Source organism: Ochotona princeps, chromosome 6, assembly GCF_030435755.1.
Source record: "Ochotona princeps isolate mOchPri1 chromosome 6, mOchPri1.hap1, whole genome shotgun sequence".
Classification (NCBI taxonomy): domain Eukaryota; kingdom Metazoa; phylum Chordata; class Mammalia; order Lagomorpha; family Ochotonidae; genus Ochotona; species Ochotona princeps.
The window spans coordinates 30,346,646-30,367,307 of record NC_080837.1 but is presented as its reverse complement, the minus strand read 5'-3'; the positions used below and the strand labels follow the sequence as shown (position 1 = coordinate 30,367,307).

General features: G+C 37.1%; 1 protein-coding gene and 1 pseudogene across 1 annotated transcript in view; both read right to left on the bottom strand.

Annotated features, from left to right (window-relative positions):
- Positions 1–20,662, bottom strand: part of FAM227B (family with sequence similarity 227 member B) — a 151,397-nt gene that overhangs the window by 9,552 nt on the left and 121,183 nt on the right. Inside the window, exon 12 of the mRNA XM_058665880.1 lies at positions 13,673–13,755. Within this exon, the coding sequence (XP_058521863.1) occupies positions 13,673–13,755 (83 nt within the window). The remainder of the gene's footprint in view (positions 1–13,672; positions 13,756–20,662) is intronic.
- On the bottom strand, positions 11,479–13,472 carry LOC101535513 (protein PRRC1-like; annotated as a pseudogene).

The window sequence follows — 20,662 nt, the reverse complement described above, 5'->3', positions numbered from 1 at the left end:
CCCTCTAAATTCTGGGAGAAGATATCCCTGATCTTGCTTAGCTTGGAACCAAAGCGATTCATCTAGAAGAACAAAGAGGCAATGATCCTGTTAATTACATTGTTTATTACGTTGTCTCCAATCCCAATCATGCCAGATTTTCACATTACTTTTTTTCCCTTTCTGTCTGTCATAGAACAGGAAGGAGACTAGAAGGGGTATAAGGGAAGGTTTAGAAATCTTCATTAAATGAAGCATACCTGATGATACTAGATTTCTTGAAATGCTTGTCTTACTCTGCTATGTAAAGTGATTGAAAGTTTAAGACTTCTTTGAGACAAGACTGAATGGTATTCTGCTTGTAAAATGATTAGCACTAATGATACACTGTTCCTGGAATAAATGGTCTTGTTTATGTGCATGCAATTATATTTCCTGGGAGTATTTTGCTTATCCCCCAGAGCTCCTGTTATGATATCAAAGATTTTTATCCTTTCACAAAGTGAAAAGGCACTCTTGAGTATGGCTCCCAAATTATTTGCAAGGAGTTGGTATGTGTGTCAATTTGAACGAATTGGATTTTCAAAAAATACTATTGCTATTGAAATAAAGAACTATGTTTTATTTCTTATGTTATTAATTTTGAACATATCATTTTGCTGAAATGATTTGGGTATACACTCTTTTTTTTTTAATTATTTATTATTTAACTTCAGTAATTACATTGTATTATGTGACACAGTTACATAGATACTTGGGTTCTCCCCACCCCTCCCCAAACCCTCCCACCATGGTGGATTCCTCCACCTTGTTGCATAACCACAGCTCAAGTTCAGTTGAGATTTCCCCATTGCAAGCGTGGGTATACACTCTTTATAAAGTCATTCTAATTATCCACAAGCTTTGGTCAAAGCTGTATGTTTGTGCTGTGTAATGAGGCTCTGGGCTGCATTAAGTTGGTGTTGATTCAGACCGGCATTTTCTTGCACTACTCAGTGATGATGGTGGACTTCTGTTAATTTGTGTTAATGAGTATCCTAATCTGTATTTTCCCTAGATACTTAAAGCCATAAATTTGTTCCCAATTGTAGAAAAGTAATATACTTAAAGCTTAAAAATTATGAAGAATGGCTATATTCTATTCCTTGGGGTGACTGTGGCAACATGTTTTTCAATTGCACTGTCTGAACTGGGCCAGAATTTGATTTTCCCATGTACTACTACATGGAGGCTACAGGACAAGCCACTAAAAGGAGAAGAAGCCATTTGGGGACATACGAAATGGTTCTGTTCCAGGACTTTGAAAGAACCATGGTTGAAATGTAACAAACCAAGACCCAAGACATCCTAGAAGCCTCAATTTAGACTGGGGTTTTGCTCTCCCCTCAGAATCACAGAATTTTAGAGAAACAATGGACCTTAGAAATTATAGGGTCCAATTCAATTATATTATAGATGAAGAAGCTGAGGATGGTGAAAATAAAGTAACTTGTTCTTGACAGTGTGTGAGAATCTTGAAAAGAAGGAATCAGGTAAAAATTCTGCTCTTAACCTCCAACAATGTCCCAGAAGGAGGCCACAAGAGGCATTGCTGTCTGTCTCACATCCCTAAAAGATTTTCCTTAGATACATTCGAGTTGCTTCTGAGATCATCAGGTTTAGGGCTGAAGTGCGTGTCACACACATAAAGCTATTGTGCAATGAGTAACATGAATTGAGGCAACAAACAGCAGCCAAAAGCTCCTCTTTTAGCACTGGAATTACTTTAATTTTTAATCCTAAAACTAAGTTCATGGAATAATATGACAGCTGAGTTGATTTTCCGCTTAATGTTTACATTTGCTTATGCTTCAAATATTTTAATGTTGGATATATAAGAGTGTTTGATATCTATTACATTGTCATATAGCCAGAAACTTAACCTCATATATATTTAAATATTTGTATATATATATATATAGTGATATATCTCTCTCACTGTGTACACATGCCTTATTTATAGTAGTGTCACTGATGGAATCTTATCCTGATTTTAGATGAACTGATAGTATGTGTAAAATCAGGCTACTGTTTTAGTAAATTTCATTATTTACTATATCATTTGAGCAGTTTTGTAGCACAGTCCAGAAAACTGAGGGAACAAGGCTACTTGATAGTAGTAACGCATATTTAACTAAAGACATTCAACTTACCAGGGCCTTCAGTAGGCATTGAGACACAAAGATGAGTAAGACCATGGCGTTTAACCTTGAAGAGTTAGTAGGAATGAGAAGTTACAATAGGCAGTTTTTGAAGTGGACAGAAGCATTACAATTTTTTTAAAAAAGACTATAAGAAAGACTATTTTTTTGTTAATTTGTTTAAGAACTCAGGGAAGTATGATAACATTTCGTGAAAATATCCATAAAAATGGTCAACATGAAAAGTCTTGGTGCTTCAAATGGTTGGCTTGGGTTTTCTGGAACATTTAATTATGGGTGACAGTTTACTCCCTGATAAGGCTAAATAAACAAGTTGTTGATTTATAGAGATTCCAACATTTTTATAATCTGTGCCCTTTAACAAAGTCAATTCCAAAGGTTGTTTGGAGAAACTTTAGCCATCTCCATTAGTTCCACTAATTCCTCCACCCCCACAAAGCCATTCCAGAAAACATACAAACTTAGCGTTTGCTTAACACATGCATGTTGGACACAAATCCCTATGCCCTGTTTCTAAGTGAAGTGAATATACAAGTCCCTTCATACGAAGCTACAATTTTTGGAGTCCCCAATTCCCCAAGACTTAACCAAATTTGACTATATTAACAAAACAGAGAGCAGATAAATAAAGAGGCTTCAAACTGCTCATGGAAATGTGTACCCCGTATTTTCCCTTACATTATCTTTGTAATCTAAAGGCCAAATCATGGATAAAACATTGATATGACCCATTATCCGGGTGCTGATTACTTAAATCAAAAGAAGTCTATTTATTTCACTAGTTAGTGTAATAACAAATTTAGCAAAGCATGATGCATGTCTTATGTATTAAAAGAACTCAAACTGACTGTAAGAAAAAGGGGCTGGATCTTAACACTTTTAGAACTGTCTCTGGCTCAAAGAGGCTGCTACATGCCTACAGTCTACATGCACGTATCCGCTCAGATAAAACCAAACCCCTTTGGTTTGTGAACTTCTTACAAAATCATTTTCATTCTTTCTAAAACTTAGCAGAGTTTGTGAAAGGAAGAATCTTGGAAGCCTACTCAGTAAGGTTTTTGAATAGCTTTAAACAGAAGTCATTTAAAAACAAAGCACCCTTTTTTAAGAACAAAATTTAAATACTTGATGTCACCTTTATTTTACTATGTCTTCATCCTTTTTCTTCTTTTATTCTATAAGTTTAAATATACTTCTTTTTTTAAAAAAGATTTATTTATTTTTATTGGAAAGTCAGATATACAGAGAGGAGGAGAGACAGAGAGGAAGATCTTCCACCCGATGGTTCACCCCCCAAGCGGCCGCAACAGCTGGAGCTGAGCCAATCTGAAGCCAGGAGCCTCTTCCAGGTCTCCATATGGGTGTAGGGTCCCGAGGCCTTGGGTCGTCCTTGACTGCTTTCCCAGGCCACAAGCAGGGAGCTGGATGGGAAGTGGAGCTGCTGGGATTAGAACCAGCGCCCATATGGGATCCCGGGTGTGCTAGGGGAGGACTTTAACCACTATGCTATCGCGCCGGGCCCTAAATATACTTCTTACAGATTTATTTGTTTGAAAGTCAGAGTTACAGAAGAACAACAATCTTCTGTCTACATGCACTCACTCCCAAATGGTCACAACGGTTGGGGCTGGTCTAGGCTGAAGCCAGAAGCCTGTCACTATCCTGGTGTCCTATGTGTGTGGCAGGGATCCAAGTACCTGGGCCATCTTCTGTTGCTTTCCTAGGGGTATCAGCATGCAGATGAATGGAAAGGGGTATAACCAGTACTGGAACCTGCACTCATATGGGGTACTGGTGTCACAGGCTGTGGCTTAACCTGTGGTACCATGATCCTACTCTGTTAACTGTATTATTTAAAAACTCAAGTTTAGGGCCTGGTATGAGGGCTCAGTGGCTAAATCCTCCACTTGCATGTACCAGGATCCCATATGGATGCTGGTTCTAATCCCAGCTGCTCCACTTCCCATCCAGCTTCCTGCTTGTGGCCTGGGAAAGCAGTGGAGGAGGACCCTGGCCCATGTGTGGGACCCAGAAGAAGTTCTTGGCTCCTGACTTAGGATCAGCTCAGCTCTTGGGGAGTGAACCAGTGGATGGAAGATCTTTCTCTCTTTCTCTTTGTAAATTTGCTTTTCCAATAAAAATAAATATATTTTTAAAAAAACTCTAATACTTAATCCTTTATGGGATCCCTGAGGGCCAAGTAGAAGAGTTTTGGGATGATTGTAACTGATATATGTTAGCATCAAAGTGAATGAAGTAAGTGATCCATGGACCAAAAATTATCTGACTATAAAAAGCAACTACTGATTTTTATAGAGTTCTGGGTTATTTACAAAGTCATTCGGCTCAGTGCTTATATATAGAGAGGCAAACTCTCCTCTATGTGTTGAAGCCACACTAGACGATTACTTGGCCAGTTTGCAGCCCTCTCTATCTCTCTCTCTCTTTCAGTGAGCAAAAGCAAACAAAATTAAACTACAATAAAGGGATAGGGAAAAATATCTAACCAAGAAGAAGCAACATAAAGAAGGAAGAATTTAGAACTCAGATGGTAAAGTAACTTTGTTGGTAACTTTGTTGGATGGATAGATGAATGAATGGATGAACAAGATAATTTGTAAACCTTAAAACCCCCGAATTCCTGAAGTTAAAGGCTTGCAATAGCAAATGGAAAAAGGAATTCTGTACATGTTGAAAATCTGATATCTTAAGGTAGCATCTTAAATTCTGTAACATAGATAATTTATTTTTTTCTTACTAAAGGCAATGCTTTCCAAAGAGCTTTCTACAATGCTGGAATGATTTGCATTGCTCAATAGTCATGTAACGCAAGTGGACATTTGAAATGTGGTTGTGGAAATGAGTAATTGAATTTCCACCTGTACTTACTTTTAATAATTTGAGTAGTTGCACATGGGTCATAGCCATGACAATGGACAGTGAAACTCCACAATGACAGAAACATCATAAATATCTAACAGGGGCATTTTTGTTTGATTTTTAATAGTTCATTTTTTTAAATTGAACACAGCATTTCTGCAGTGGTTTTACCAGCCATGCCACATTTCTAGCTCCTTTACTTCTGTTTTAAATGCTGCCCCTTTTGCTTCCAAAACAAGAAAACATTCCACTCATTTTTCTATGGATTCTAGGAAATATGCCACTTGAGCTGAACCTTTTAAGCAGAGGAGGACAGACAGTGCTCAGACCAGCATAAGGGAAAGGCTACAAGAGGCTGCGTTTTGGGAGGAACTGACAAGCTTGGACAAGAATAGGTGTTGCACAACCAGTCACTTGAAGGCATAAATATACATTATACACTTAGTATGATATTCAGAACACAGTAGGCTTTCTACAAATGTTTGTTAAATGAGCCTGGGATCTGGACCTGGTAATGAAGGCATACCCAGTTACTAGGCAGGATCACTTAGTAAAAGGATTTGAAGGAACAACCAGTCTAGAATCTAAAATAAGGATCAGAAGAGAAAAGCCCAAGAAAGGGCGCCCAGTACAGATCAATGGGAGTGAAGAGGTGCCAGCTACCTGTTAGCATGGTGTCAAGGCCATCGTGTCCCATTGAGCCCTTGCAGGTTCAACTATTCCTATTGGGACCACATTCGACAGGGCATAGACTATCCAACCATATGCTGGATTCCTGCCTCAGTGACTAGGGAGTTTTTCTCAGGCTTTGTGGCCTCTTACTATCCATTCCTGAAATCATTTCTGCTAGCTTTCTTTGTAACTTGTGAATTGATAATAGTAACTTAATAAGAATACCATAGGCACAATTTGGTATCACACAAGTTTTGTAGTTTACACAAAAAACTTGTGTAGTATACACAAGTTTACACAAAAAAACAAGTTTACACAAAAAACTTGTGTAGTATACACAAGTTTTGTAGTTGTGTCTTGGAAATGATATAAAAATGCTTCTTTGGGCCCAAACCCAAAACTAAGAATATCCTAAACCTGCCCAAATGCCAAGCAGTTCCCTGACTTGTGAGGCCTGCCTCAAAATCACCCAACTCAGACCCTAAGACCCTGCATGTTTCCTCCTAGAGTTTCCCTGTGGGAGACACTACTAGTAAGGCTCTGTTAAACTGTCATTCTTGCTCTACACAAAGTCTATTCCCCTTGATTCTTTTGGCTTAACACACCATTCTCTTAGGTTTTTTTGTTTGTTTGTTTGTTTCTTTTTATATGTCAACAGCTGACAATGAAAAAAAATGGTGTCTAAGCATTCTTTTCCTTTAGGGTAGTCTCAGGAAAACTTAGTTCTACAGTGACTTGACAAAATGAGAATGTCATCATTTCAAGGAGAAATTGAACTAGTTACTAATTCAGCCACTAATGATACTGAAAGACGAATTTCTTTAGCAGAGTCACACATTTTCAGGTTGAGACTTAAGATTTATCCCATCCAATTCATCTATTAATGTGACTGGAGAAAAGGCTCAAATTAGATTAATATCCCCTCTGCTCCCCCCCACTGAAGAGGCTCCTCAGTGCAATGGGGAACGGTAGGCTTTCTTTTCATTTCCTCATCTTTCTCTCACCCTAAGCTAACTTGTGCTTCTGTTTTCCATAAGAGGGAGGGAATACCAGAACTCCCTTGTGTTGCAGTGGAGGTAGTCCTTTTTCTCTGTACTGTCACATTGCTTTTAGAGCTGTTCTGAATAAAAATGTACTTTTAAAGAGATCTCACATTCCAGAAAGCTAACATCTGATTTTCATGATCTCATTAGCATCATTGTTATATACACACTCTGATTTTTGAAGATGAAGTAAGGGTTAATTTTTTTGTGAACATCTCAAAAATAATGAAGTGATCTTTCTAGAAGTGTGAATTTTCCTATTTACTTCACCATGAGAATTTTAGAAAAATTGAAGGGAAATTTAAAAAATCATTTTCATTTCACATGCTAAACATTTTTTAAATTTGGGAATATTCTGTATAATTTTACTCTTAACACATAAAGGGCATAAGGTAGTTTACAAACACAAACACCAATATGTGAAGGGAATATTTCAGTTCTAGATTTCAATTTTTTGTTGTTGTTTCATTTTACTCATGTCTCTACCAATGGTCAAATTTTAAAAGAAGAAAGTCAAAGATAATTCATAAAATTACATTTTAATGATTTACTGTACCTGCCTAGTAAAGATATTTATTATTTTCCTTATAAATGTACTTTAAACATTGTGTCATGGTCAGACATTGTGGTACAGCGGGTTAATATGCCATCTGGGATGCTTGTATTCCATTCCAGAGTACCTGATTGGTGTCCTGGCCACACCGCACTGCTGATTCTGCCTCTTAGTAATATCCTTGGGCAGTAGCGCATGATGGTTCAAGTACCTAGTTTCCTGCCACCAAAATGGGAGACCCAAAATATGGTTTCTGGTTTCTGGCTTTGGCTGTTGTGGGCATTTGGGAAGTGAACCAGCAGATGAAAGATCTCTATTTACCCTTCTTTTTTTAAAAAAAAGATTGATCTATTTACTTATTTTTACTTATAAGGCATATTTTTCAAATAGAGAAGGATAGAGAAAGAGATCTCTGTTGATCTGTTTGATTTGTTCCTTTCCCCAATTTTCAAGTAGAAAAATAAACACTAAAAATTTTAGCAGCATTTTTTTTCTTGTCAGTATCCATTACATTTTTGTACGCTCAAAAAGCATTATGGAATGATCCATTTCTTTCTTTTTTATTAATCTTACTTAGTTGCTTAGGGTACAAAGGGTCAAGGGTTACAGGAAAGTGGAAAAGACCATTGTTTCCACACTAGTATCTTCATTTTTTTTCCCCCTGTATCTGGGGTCAGGGGATAAACAAAGGGAAAAGCCCCACCCAGACTCCCACCCAGTTGCAAGGTGCTATCCAAGGGTCCTGCTCAAGCAGTTTTGATAGTTCAACAGTTCTGAATTGCTGTCAGTCTCACCGTTCCAATCGCGATGAAATCTATGCAGAATCCACTGGCTGACATAGTCTCTTCACTGTTGGGGTTCTGAGATCAGCAGTTCAGTTGGAGGGATCTCCAAAGAAACTTCATCTGAGGTGATTCCAGACCCGATTCTTGTGTGAGTTTGCCAGTACAGGATTCTGCACAGTCCGTCGCCCCAGTTAGTTTATGCACAGGCTGGTTGTTTCAATTGCTGGGTCTGTTCTGTTCCCAGCCCTGTCTTCCACAAGAACAGATGTGTGGTGTTAATGTGTAAATCTGGAATGCTTAGGTTTGATAACCACTGGATCCTGACTGTAGCTTCAAGCAATGCACACGAAGGGACACAATAATCATGGCTCAAGTAACTGAATTCTTGTGGCCAACATGGAAGACCTGGATTAATATCCCAGCTTTTGCTTTCAGCCTGGCCCAGTCTATATTCATGTTGAGCTATCATCTTTTCACTTGTCAAACTCTTTATTTAGAGGGCCATTAAGCCTTTGACTATAATGTAAATGAAAATATATTATTTCAAAAGCAAATAAATGAAAAGGTATGCAAACTGTTATTTCTTCGAGGCATTAAACAAAAATTGAATACCTTATAAATATCATATTACATAGAACATAAAAAGGATATGGTTCTTGGAATATTTCAGTGAGTTTAATCTTGGTCTGTTTAAGGACTTTGGAAGTACTAGTTAGATTATGCATTTTAAGATAATATAGAATTAGTGGACTCTGACCTCCCAGATTGAAGAGAATGTGGTAAAACTCTGGACCATTGCTACTATAATGAGACTGTAAGGGGAAGAAAAGAAAATCAAGCCAAAGATTACTTTTTTATCTTTAAAGAGCTGTAAAAAATATGTTATGTGTATAAGTAAAATTATTATTTGAGGTATTAATATAAATAAAATTAAATACATATTATAAACTACCCAAGTAAAGGACTTTACCAAAATATGCATTAATGATCAAGTACAAAAGGGCTCCTCTAACTTTTTGATTTGTCATCAAGCTCTAATACAGGTCAATAGAGGCAATTTATTCTGAAGAAAGAAAAAGATAAAAGAAAATCCACAGAGCCAGGAAAGGGAGGAAGGAAAAATGGTGAAGAAATCATGGCCTGAAGTTTCCAAATTATATGAAAAACATGTTCAAGAACTTCAACAAACTACAAATAGGATAAATTTGTACCTAGACACACCACAGATAAAGAGAAAAGTTGAAGACCAAGAGAAAATCCAAAAAGCAGTAAAACAGCTCATCACATAGAAGGAACCCTTGGCTGACTGATAATCAGCTGCCTCCTCATCATAACGTCAGGGGCCAGAAGGCTGTGAGATGTCCTGATTTCATAGTGGTGATAGTAAAAACAGTTAACCAACAATTCTATGTCACAAAAACCACAACCATAAACATAGTTATTGCAAGATCTTATTATTGACTTGTTACGGGAGACAAGGACAGCAACTATTTGTGCTTTAAGTCTTAGCTCAATCTTTGTATTGCCAAGTTGAGAGGGTACTATTAATATCACTTCCTGTGGAGAAAAGAGATTTTAATTTTCATTTGCTTTTAATGATTCATGTAATTCTCTTGAGCTTCTTTTGCTTCTGATCACTTTTTCATTTTACAAGCTTTTATAAATAATGTGTGTTTCAGAATTTTTTAGATTCTTCCAACTTATTTGAAATGATGGGACCCCAGAAATCCAAAGCAATCTTTGATGGTGAAAACATGTCAATATCAGACATGTTTCTATTATACGTATCATTTCCTTAATCTTAATTTGTCATAGTAATCACATCAGCTTATAACTAACATGATTTTTAAAATGTATTCAGGAGAAAGTATTTGGCTAAGAGGCTGCTTGAAACACTCCCATCCCAAGTCCCAACTCTGCTCCCAGTTCAAGCTTTCTGCTAATGCACAACCCCGAAAGGCAGCAGGTGATGGCTTACGTGGCTGTCATGTGGGACCTGACTGAGTTTCCAACTTGACCTGTTCCAGCCCTTGCTATTGCAGGCACGTGGGAGATTGTGCCTGCTAATGGAAATGGAAACTCTGTGAGTCTCTCAAGTAAATTGTATTTAAAAATTAAAAATCTGCATAAGCTTATGCAGAACTGAACTACAAGACAGTTAAGTTTAGTTGCCCATTTCCTGATTCTTCCACGAGCAGTTTAAAATAAATATTATAACTTACCTTTTTTGAGTAGTTATTTCTGTTATTTTTCTTCAGTTATCAGCTATTAAAGTAGGGGAAAACTATAATCCATAGCTTCTTACTCCTCTATGGAGGATCCATTATTTTTAAGGATACTTCAGTTGGGCAAGAGTAAAAGTAGGTACTAAAGGAAAATTTAGTGTTTTATGGAGACAGCCATTTCTTTTTAAAAAACCAGTTTTCAAAACTGATCCTTAAGTTGCTGTTGTCCAAAAAACTCTTGAGAGAGAAACCTTAGATAGCCCAACAAATCGAAAGAAACTACAGTGCTTCCATCCCATCTCGCAAAAGATAACATCAGAAGTTTGTCTAAAACTTTCAAGATTCCATAAACAAGGCTTTTCTAGTCAGCAGTCAACTTAGCGTTAAATTTGATCAAGCAATCCTATAGACTTTGGAGGCGGTCATAAGAGATGAACCAGTGAGTCTGAAGGGTAGTTCCAGGGTTCAAATTTTCGGTAACTTTAAAAAAAATTATAATTGCAGACAATAAAGAGAAGAGTAAATTTGATTTTTGAGGTTTCAATGCCTGTTCTGCTGGTAATCACATCCAATGTCACTGTCAGTGACAGGGGGCCCACAGGCACACATTTAGCATTCAGACCACTTTGATGCTTGGAAATTTTCTTCTTCATAACGTTGAATTCTAATTTGTCTCTCCATAGCTTTCACTTACTGCTAATAGTTACACTTTTTGTAAACCTCAGAGAAAATCCAATGATGTACTATAGGAGCTCCCTATCTATTTTAAACAGTTATTACACCCTCTAGAATCATTTCCTCTTGATTTCAAAGTCCTTCATCATTCTAATTTTCCCATTAAAATACCTCTGTTGATCTACAGTCCTTTCACATTGTATGTCTCCAGGAGCAATTATACTGCACCAATTCTGTTCAATTAGCATGAAGTGTTTCCTACATGCTACAAACAAATTTAAAAAATAAACATTTTCTTTAATGAGCTACATTTCCCTTAAACAATAAAATAGTCAAGTACACGAGACTGGTTTTGCACATGAATTGCCACTTTACAAATTTGCTGTATTAAACTGTGCTGTGAATATACTTGCATGTTCTCTTTTTTGAGAATTATGGTATATGAAATGACAAGACTATAAAAAAGATGTTTCTTTTTATCAATTGCAATAACACAATGTCCTTTTACAAGAAAAAAGAACTGTAGGCTACAAAAAAAAATGATAATATCTGTTGGATTAATTGAGGTTTTTAATTTTAGAAGGTTTCAGTGAGGAAAATTTTCTGTCTCCCTGACAGGTTTTGCCCGCACCGTCCCAGGGTGCAGGTGCTGCTTGTACATCTCCTGGGCTGTGTGTGAGATCATTTCCCACTGAGGCACGCATGGTAAGAGCCATGTTCTTATCAATGTGGCTGATATTGAATCAACTCTTCACCAGGATTTTGCCCACTGTCACAGAAAGTTCTGACCAGCTCAGACCATGGTCCTGGGAAGTCAATCTTTAAGCTTGTTGTGCAAATTCCAGAGGCACTGATGTGGCCTGGGCAAATGCTTCTAGAGGAATGCCATGCACAGGACTTCAACCACCAAACAGTCAATGTAAAATCCTTCGTCAGGCGGCAATTTTGCAATGAAACTTTTCACCAACATAGCAATCTGTTTCTCATCGATCACTCCAGTTTGATGCAAGCTATCTAGGCATTCTTGTGTGCGCTGTAGTCCAGCTACATAGCCCACTGGTTGTGGGGCAGTGTTGTACTGTCCAGCTTTCGTTGTAACCACAGTCAACACAAAGGCCTTCTGGAAGGCATCACAGACAACAGGCACTTTCACTTCTTTGCTTGAGGTCCCCACAACATCCCGTTCATCTCCAGATTTGATATGTGGGGCCATGGCATGGTTTAGTGTGGTAATCACATTTTATCAAGCATAGATTTCACCACATGATTTCCAGCTACACGCTTAATAAAATGCCACATTCCACCAGCAGATGCTCCATCTTGACCCTGATTGATTCTAGAAACTTTCTTGTTCCTCTGGGAAAGCAATGACCAATGTGGTTCCAGTTCCTTCTGCCAGATATTTCAAACTTGCTTGCTGCACATTGGGAGTTGGCAAAATACCAGTTACTGGGGTTGTGGGAAAGGATGGCATCAAGGGTATCTGTGCAGCTCTTCATGCATACCCCCTTGTAAAGGTGTAAGTTGAACCAACAGAAAATAGTGATAAAGGAGGACCTGGAACCCGTGAAGACAAAAGAACACTTGGAACAGAAGCTGAAGATGCAAAGTGGGACAGAGGAAGATTATGGAAAGCAGTAGTAGCAGCGAAGGAGGACACAGGAGATGGTAGAGAAGTCCCAAGTGGAGGAACAGAAGGAGTTGGGGAAGGTGTGTTGAGGGTCAGACAGGAGCAAGGGGTGGCTGAGGAATAGAATATACTTGTGGTGGCAAGAACTCCATAGCGATAGGTGAGCAAAAGAGAAAGAACTGGTTGCAGCTAAAGGAGCTGGGGTGGCAGATGTGGTAACAGCTGTGGCAGCTGGGTTTGGTAGAGGAGTGCCAGATGGTGTTGTCCCTATTTCACTCTCATCCATCATTTTTAAAAATTATGGTATACTGATGTTCGAAGAGAGTATGTGTACTGCAGTTACAAAGTGCAGGACACAGAGATCAGGGCACAGCATTGTGAATGGCAGAAGACAGGGAAGATGCAAACAGGAACTCCCTGCCCACTTCCCCGCTTCCAAGAGGAACTGAATTTTTTTAATCCTTAAATTCATACGTTGAAATTCTACTTTCCAATGTAATGGTGTTAGACGTGGGGCTTCTGGGTGGTAATCAGCTTCAGATGATTCATCTATGATGAGATTACTGTTCTTACTTCAAGGAGAAGGGCCAAGAGCTCTCCAGGAACATGGAGAAATTAACCATTGAGGATTCCAGAGTAATGGTAGCTAAATAACATCACTTATTCTGAGACCATGACTTGTGCTGGGAGGAGAGCAAACTATTACTAACATCCATTTGAGGTTTTCCCTGCCACTGATTTTGTTTTGTAAGATCACACGCCTGTGAAATCAGTAGAAGGAACCTCTGTGTGTCAAACCAAGGAGAAGCAGTGACAAGAAGTATTGTGGTACAAATCTAAATGCTATGAATTTTTCTTTGGAAATATTGTATTACTAATACTTTAAAATGAATCTTTTTAATTACTATTTTTTTCTAAAATTATGTGTTGAGAATACTATAACCAACACTGCCTACATGAAACCAGACTTTTAATTACACTGCAGATTTGACAAGTAAGAACATTTTTTATAGTTATTATATTCCAAACCTTTATTGCTGGTCTTGAGACTTCCTTGAACGTGGATGATAGAGAAACTCTTGCATTCTTTAACATTTTTGTGGTGTCCATGTCTATGGATAACACAGAAAATTACTTTTTAAAAAATGTAATTTCTTTCACAAAAAGAAATGAAGTTTGTTCATTTTTTCCTTTTTAACAATGTATCCTAAACATGGAGAGAAGCAAAGATTGATGAGAGAGGGCTAGACATTGATATAACTTGTCTCAGTCATAGAAAATGAATGTCTTATTTCATGTTTTTACTAAGTGGGGACCTAAGGTTTATATAATTCTTTGATCCAGGTTCTCAAGCCATCCTCCCAAGCCATGCTGTGAGGTAGGTAGTATTTCTCACAATTTATAGATGAGAAAGCCAAAGTGTGGGAACTCTGTGACATGTTTAAACTACTACTTATGCAAATAAAACAAAATGTGCTGGGTCTGGAGAGGTAACCTAGTGGCCAAAGTCCTTGCCTTACATGCACTGGGATTCCATATGGGAGCCGGTTCTAATCCCGGCAGCCCCACTTCCCATTCAGCTCCCTGCTTGTGGCCTGAGAAATCAGTTGAGAATGGCCCAAAGCCTTGGGATCCTGCACCCGTATGGGAGACCTGGAAAAAGCTCCTGGCTCCTGGCTTCTGATTGGTGCAGCTCTGGCCATTGTGGCTGCTTAGGGAGTGAATTAGTGGATGGAAAATCTTTCTCTCTGTCTCTCCTCCTCTAAGTGTATCTGCCTTTCAGTAAAAATAAATAAATCTTTTAAAAAATAAAATGTGCTTATGAGAAAAAGACATGCAACCCTATATTTATAGAAGTTTGATTCACAATAGCAAAGACAGGGAAACAACTCAGATACCTGTCAAAAGATGAATGCATAAAGAAATTGTGGTACAACCATTCTATGGAATACTGTTCAGCCATAAAAAAGAATTCTACCATTTGCAACAAAATGATACAAACTGGAAATCATTATGCTTAGTGAAATTAAAAAGGACAAGTGTCATATGTTGTCTCTGATATAAGAGGGCTTCTATGCAAAGTAAAAAACACATATATAGATGAACAAGCATATACATATATTCTCATGGATGGATATATAACGAAGACTAACACACCATAAAGCAAATTTATGTTGCAATATGTGTCTCCACTCCTGAATAAAAGTAGGACCTCCCATTGAAATACATAAATACAACTGTACAGTGTAATATTAGATTTTCTCCCTTTGCCTCTACCTACCACACCATGATAGGTTTAAATATCAGAGAGTTAAACCTGTAAATGTTATTAAGGAGCTGTACTACTGTGAATAGTAAAATCTGGAGGAAATGGTAGAGGGGAAAATGGAGAGGGAAGAAAGGGATGGGAGGGAAGAAACTCTACCTACAAAACTGTATCATGGTAGATGATAAATATAGTTGAATAATAATAATTAAAAAAAGAAACAGGGAGAAAAACACTTCCTAAACAAATGCTGAGAGAATACATCACCACAAACCTGTCCTACAACAGATGCTGAAAGACATTCGTAAACATAAAAGAATGAGCTACTAATGAGTAAAAATATCAGAACGTAGAAAATAAGCTATATAGCTACACAAATCCAGATTGCTCTAATTTTATAAATATGGTGCATAAACCATCGTATCTCTAATTATAATTAATATTAAATTAGATTCAATATTATGTAAATATACTATACTAAATGTATAGTGACTACATTAAAATGTTAAGAAGCAGGCAACATACAAAAAGGCAAAATGGAACATTAAAAATTCAAAATGTAGGGAGTAATGAAACACAAATATGGAGTTCTTATTTCTTTATTCTTATTTCTTTTTCTTTTCTCTTTCCCTATCTTTGTAATCAATGTTAAGTTGTTATTTCAAAATAGCTTGTTATAATCAACTATTTTGGTGAACCTCATGATAACGACAAAGCAAAAAGGTATAATAAAATTGCTATCAACAATAGGCAGGGAATCAAAATACACTTTTAGAAAAAATCATTTTTCACAAAGCAAAGTTGAAGAGAAGGAGACAGGAAAAAAATCTTCCACAAAACTAGAAAATACACATCAAAATGATAGTAGTAAGACCTTATCTATTAATAATTTCCTTAAATGTAAATAGATTAAATTCTTCAACCTCAAAGCATGGAGTGACTTAAGTGGATAAAGAAAAAGATTCAACTATACAGTGCTCACAAAACTCACTTCACTTTTATGTCCACATGTAGACCCAAAGTGAAAGGATGGAACAAGATACTTCATGCAAATGGAGTCCAAAAGAAAGTATAAGTAACCATACAGTTAAAAGATAAAATAGACTTTAAATTGAATCAGTAAAAAAGAGACCAGGGGGATCATTACATAATGATAAAGGTTCAATATATCAAGAGGAAATAGCAAGTATAACAACATGTACTGAATATCCAAACACCAAAGCACATAAAGCAAATATTAGTAAACCACAAGGATTAAGACTGCAATAAAATACGGAGAGAAGACTTTAGCACTTCAATTAAACAAAAAAAGTTGAACTGCACCCGAGTTCACTTGTAGTATGAACTGACTTGTGAATTTTACCTTACCTCTCACTTATTCTTTCCTTGGAATGGCCTACTGGCTGAGACATCACTTTTAACCTAATGTCACTATTGGAAAGCATTGTTCTGAGGAGGAGCACAGGGTTAGGGCTTAGGAATTCAAGTTTCACTTTTTCAGCAAGGCACTTTCCAGTTGAGTCTCAGTATCCTTACTTGTACAAATCAGATCTTGCTAAAACAAACAAACATGCTCATATTATGCCTCTTATTTTAAACTGTGATTGAGCCCATTAGGAGATAGATCAAGTAAACCAAAATTTGAGAACTGTGGAGTGGAGGAGGATAAATCTGAATCTGAGAATTCAAAGAGCAAAATTCTGTTATTTTCCACTGATTGATTTATTCAAATATTCCTGTAAGAAATATTTCTTGTGGGCTATGTGAAAAATGCCGTGAATATCAAAAGAAGGAAAGGACACAGTCTTTCGAAGTCAATTGTTAAATAGGTTGGCAAAAAAATGACTTGTGGTAAATTCAATATCTATTACAAAGGTAATAGGTAAAGGGACAACAAGATTGTATCAGAAATTAAACTTCTAATGGGAAACAAGGTCTATTTGTGGAATGAATTTGTGAGAGAAGTCACACTTCAAAGCTATTTGGATTTTCATGGTTCAGACATGAAAATAAAAATTCAGGCCTGTTCAATGTACATAGTAGTGGGATTGGATAAAGCAAGGCATTTGCGTAGAGGACCATCAGAGGACCACCCTCACTGCAGCCAAAGATTACCTTAGGGACAGTCTTGAAGAAGAAACAGCAAAGAACAGAGCAACACTAAAATGGAGGGTTACCCTTGTACAAGAAGACTTTTAAACTGTGTCAGGAAATAACACATTCAACTCAAATCTTTGAGTATGATTGAAATAATTGGTGGGTAATTATGAGTTCACTTAAATACTATAGTTGCTCAACAAATGTTGTGAGTGATGTGGTTTTACCCTTTAAGTCACAGAGTTGTTCATGAGTCTAATTATTTTAAATTATCATAAACTTCATTTTCTCAAATGCTCTCTTATACAAGAGAAAGCTAACATGATAGTCTGTTGGAAGTAGATAGTCATTATGGCTGCCTTACATATTGTCATTTAATAATTTATAAATGTTTGCCAAGGGCTCCAAAAATTTTTTAAATCCAAGTATAGTCGAAGTTTAACAACAACAGTAAAAAGCTAGTGTGCTTGTGCAGGAAGCTGCTTCTCTGCTGCAAGTGCCATCTCATATGGATGCCGGGTTCCATCCATGCTCTGCTTCCCATCCAGATCCCTGCTTATGGCCTGGGCACGCAGCAGAGGATGACTCAAGTCCTTGGGCTTCCACCCCATGAGGGAGACCCAAAAGTTCCTGCATGTAGACTGACTCAGCTCCATCTGTTGTAGCCAATTGGAGAGTGAACCAGGCGATAGAAGGCCTTTCTTTCTGCCTCTCTTTCTCTGTAAATCTTCCTTTCATATAAAAACTAATAAATCCTTTTTTTAAACACTAAGAAAATGATGAAGAAAGCAAATCCAAAGAAAACAGTTACATTGTTGCAGAGGAACACAGTAGAATGTTTTCAGCTTAAAAATCCAAAACTTTGGGTCGGCCACAGTAGCCTAGTGGCTAAAGTCTTCATCTTGCAATGTGCAGGGATCCCATATGGGCACAAGTTAGTATCTCAGTTGCTCCACTTACTTTGTAGATCCCTGCTTGTGGCCTGGGAAAGCAGTTGAGGACGGCCAAAAGCACTGGGAGCTTGCACCCATGTGGAAGACCCAGAAGAAGCTCCTGGCTTCAGACTGGCTCAGCTCCGGACACTGGATCCACTTGAGGAGGCAACCAGAAGATAGATGATCTTTGTTTCTTCTTCTCTCCAACAAAAATAAATAAATCTTATTTAAAATGCCTCAAAGCTTGAAATACTGAAATCAAAGTGATATAGGAATTACACTTTGGTGAGGTCAGTGTTAAAGGAAATTTTAAAGGAAATACATGCTTCTTTCAAAATACGAGTGTGTGGAGGGTCAAATGTAGTTGGGAGAAAACTTGTGTAAGAGCACACAAGTGCTCTTTCCTTTTAGTGCAAATGTTAAGTGGAGGGTGATGTGGTTCACCCGTATCATTTCCTCTTTGTTTGGAGCCATTGTGCTCTAATGGAAAAAACACTGGCAGAAATTCTAGTGACGCAGGGTCAGCTCCCCACCCTTTCACCAAACCCTTTCCATCACAAACTTACAGTTTACTGTAAGTCAGACTTCTGTACTGAACAAAGAAACTAACATTTGATTCCATTATTTAAAAAAAATAAATTATAGGCTCTCAAGCTCTTTCCATGGGTGGATTCTCAATATTCATCACTAACAATATGCCTTAAAATAAGTCCATATTCCAAGATCAAATTTGTAAAATTTGGTTCTGTTTTTAATTAAACCAAGCTCTTTCTCAGTGGATGAGAAATTAACAGTTAAAATGAATGATTAGAGTAAGAATGGGTTCTTATAATGCTAGTAATCCCAAATTGTTTGATCCAGTTACCACTAAGCTCCTACCCTGACTGCTGAGACTAAGTGTATCCAAACCTAATCAAATCAATCAAACCAAGCAACGGAACACCACCAGAAGCTCCATTTGTAAGACCACAAGACAAGAATAAAATTTATAGAAGGTTCGAGTTAGTTCGTACCTTGGGAAGACCTGTCTTTCTTAATGATACTTCCAATGGGAAATGACTGAGTGCTACTACATGATCCAAGAACCAACCTGATTTTTAAATGAATCTGTGCCCCTATATGATAGTGGAAAGTACTGAATAGAAAAGAACAGAATGCCATCAAGGAGTGTTTTATAACCTTAAAAAGGGGTAAGAAACACCTGAGGATCTCACGGTGTGCTGGAAACTTAAGTGGGTCCAGAACCCAACAACATCACAGGGACTGGCAGTGCCCATGATCTGAAAGTCCTCTGAGTGCAGCACAGGATGCCCTCCTTCGTAATGATGTGATTCTGAGCCTGTTACATAATCAGTGCCAACCTCACAGAGTCACTGGAAGGGAAGGGTTACGTTTGTGGAAAGCATAGGTAACCTTAAGTCGGAGCACAGAAAGCAGAGCAGAGAATATGGCAAGCAATGTTAGTAATGGGTAGATGTGATGAAGAGGGGGAGTTTGTGAAAGTCCTCATTGCTTTAATTTTCTCAGTGAAGCAGAAGGCAAAATCATTGTCCGACACTGAGGCTAGGGAACGTAGTGTATGATATTTAGATGGAGAAAAGATGGAAATCGTTGTCTGAGTAGGAGAGATGGGATGAGGAATATAATGTGATTGACTCTTCTTAGTTATGTAATTATGAATTAATTGTAGATTACTCATTAAGACATAGAAAGAGTGGAGATTATTTTTAATTAGATCTATAGCTTTTCTAAGTAACGTATTAAGTGGAAAATTTGAGGAGTCGAAGATGAATACAAAGGAATTTAACTATCATGATTAACTATGGCTTTCAGTTTTGGCACAGAGGTAAAAGAAAACTTCAGTGGAGTGAGGGAGACTAAAAAGGCACTAAGTCATACACACTGCTGAGATTTCATTAATGACTTAGCTTGTAAAAAATTATTATGAATGTTGCATGTATTTGCCCTTAAAAGGAATATATAATGTTGATTTGGTGAATGTAGTATTATGTACACATTTATACACAAAAACATGCACTCACATCAAACTAGGTAATATTCCCTAATATATATCATTTGTTAATTCTTCTGATAAAATTTATCTATTATTTTATAAAAGGAATAAAATAATCCTGAATAATTAGAGCTTTGTCAGTAAATTCTTGAGAATTTGGATATTTTGCCTGCATATACTTGTAGGATACATGTTTGATACATTCTTATTCATATGTGTGTCTTCTTGTTAGATTGTTTCATCAACAGATAGTTTCTCCATTTTAATTCTTTATTCCTTTAATTTTAATTTGATATATGGATATTATAAGTTTTCTTTTGTAAAATATTTGTTTGGAAAGTAGAAATGATTTTAAAAAAAGAGGGAGAAACAAAGCAGTTCAAAGTGCCTAAAGGGAAAAAAAAATAAAGTCAACAGCCACTATCAAATATCAAATACACTCTGAAAAAATACTTTAAATCTGGGAGTCAAATGCAGACTTTTTGAAACAAAATAAAAGGTTCAAGTGTCCAGTGGGTTGGACTTTTCTCCATTTTATTATTGACATTTCCCAAGTCACAAAATCATTATTTTACATTGTTATCTTCAAATCAGAAGTCAGCACGTTCTCCAATTTCTTATCCTGAAAAAGCTTAAGCTAAAGAAATAGAAAACTAATGCAATAAGTTTCCTATGCCTTATGCTTAAATCTATTAATTTCAAACATT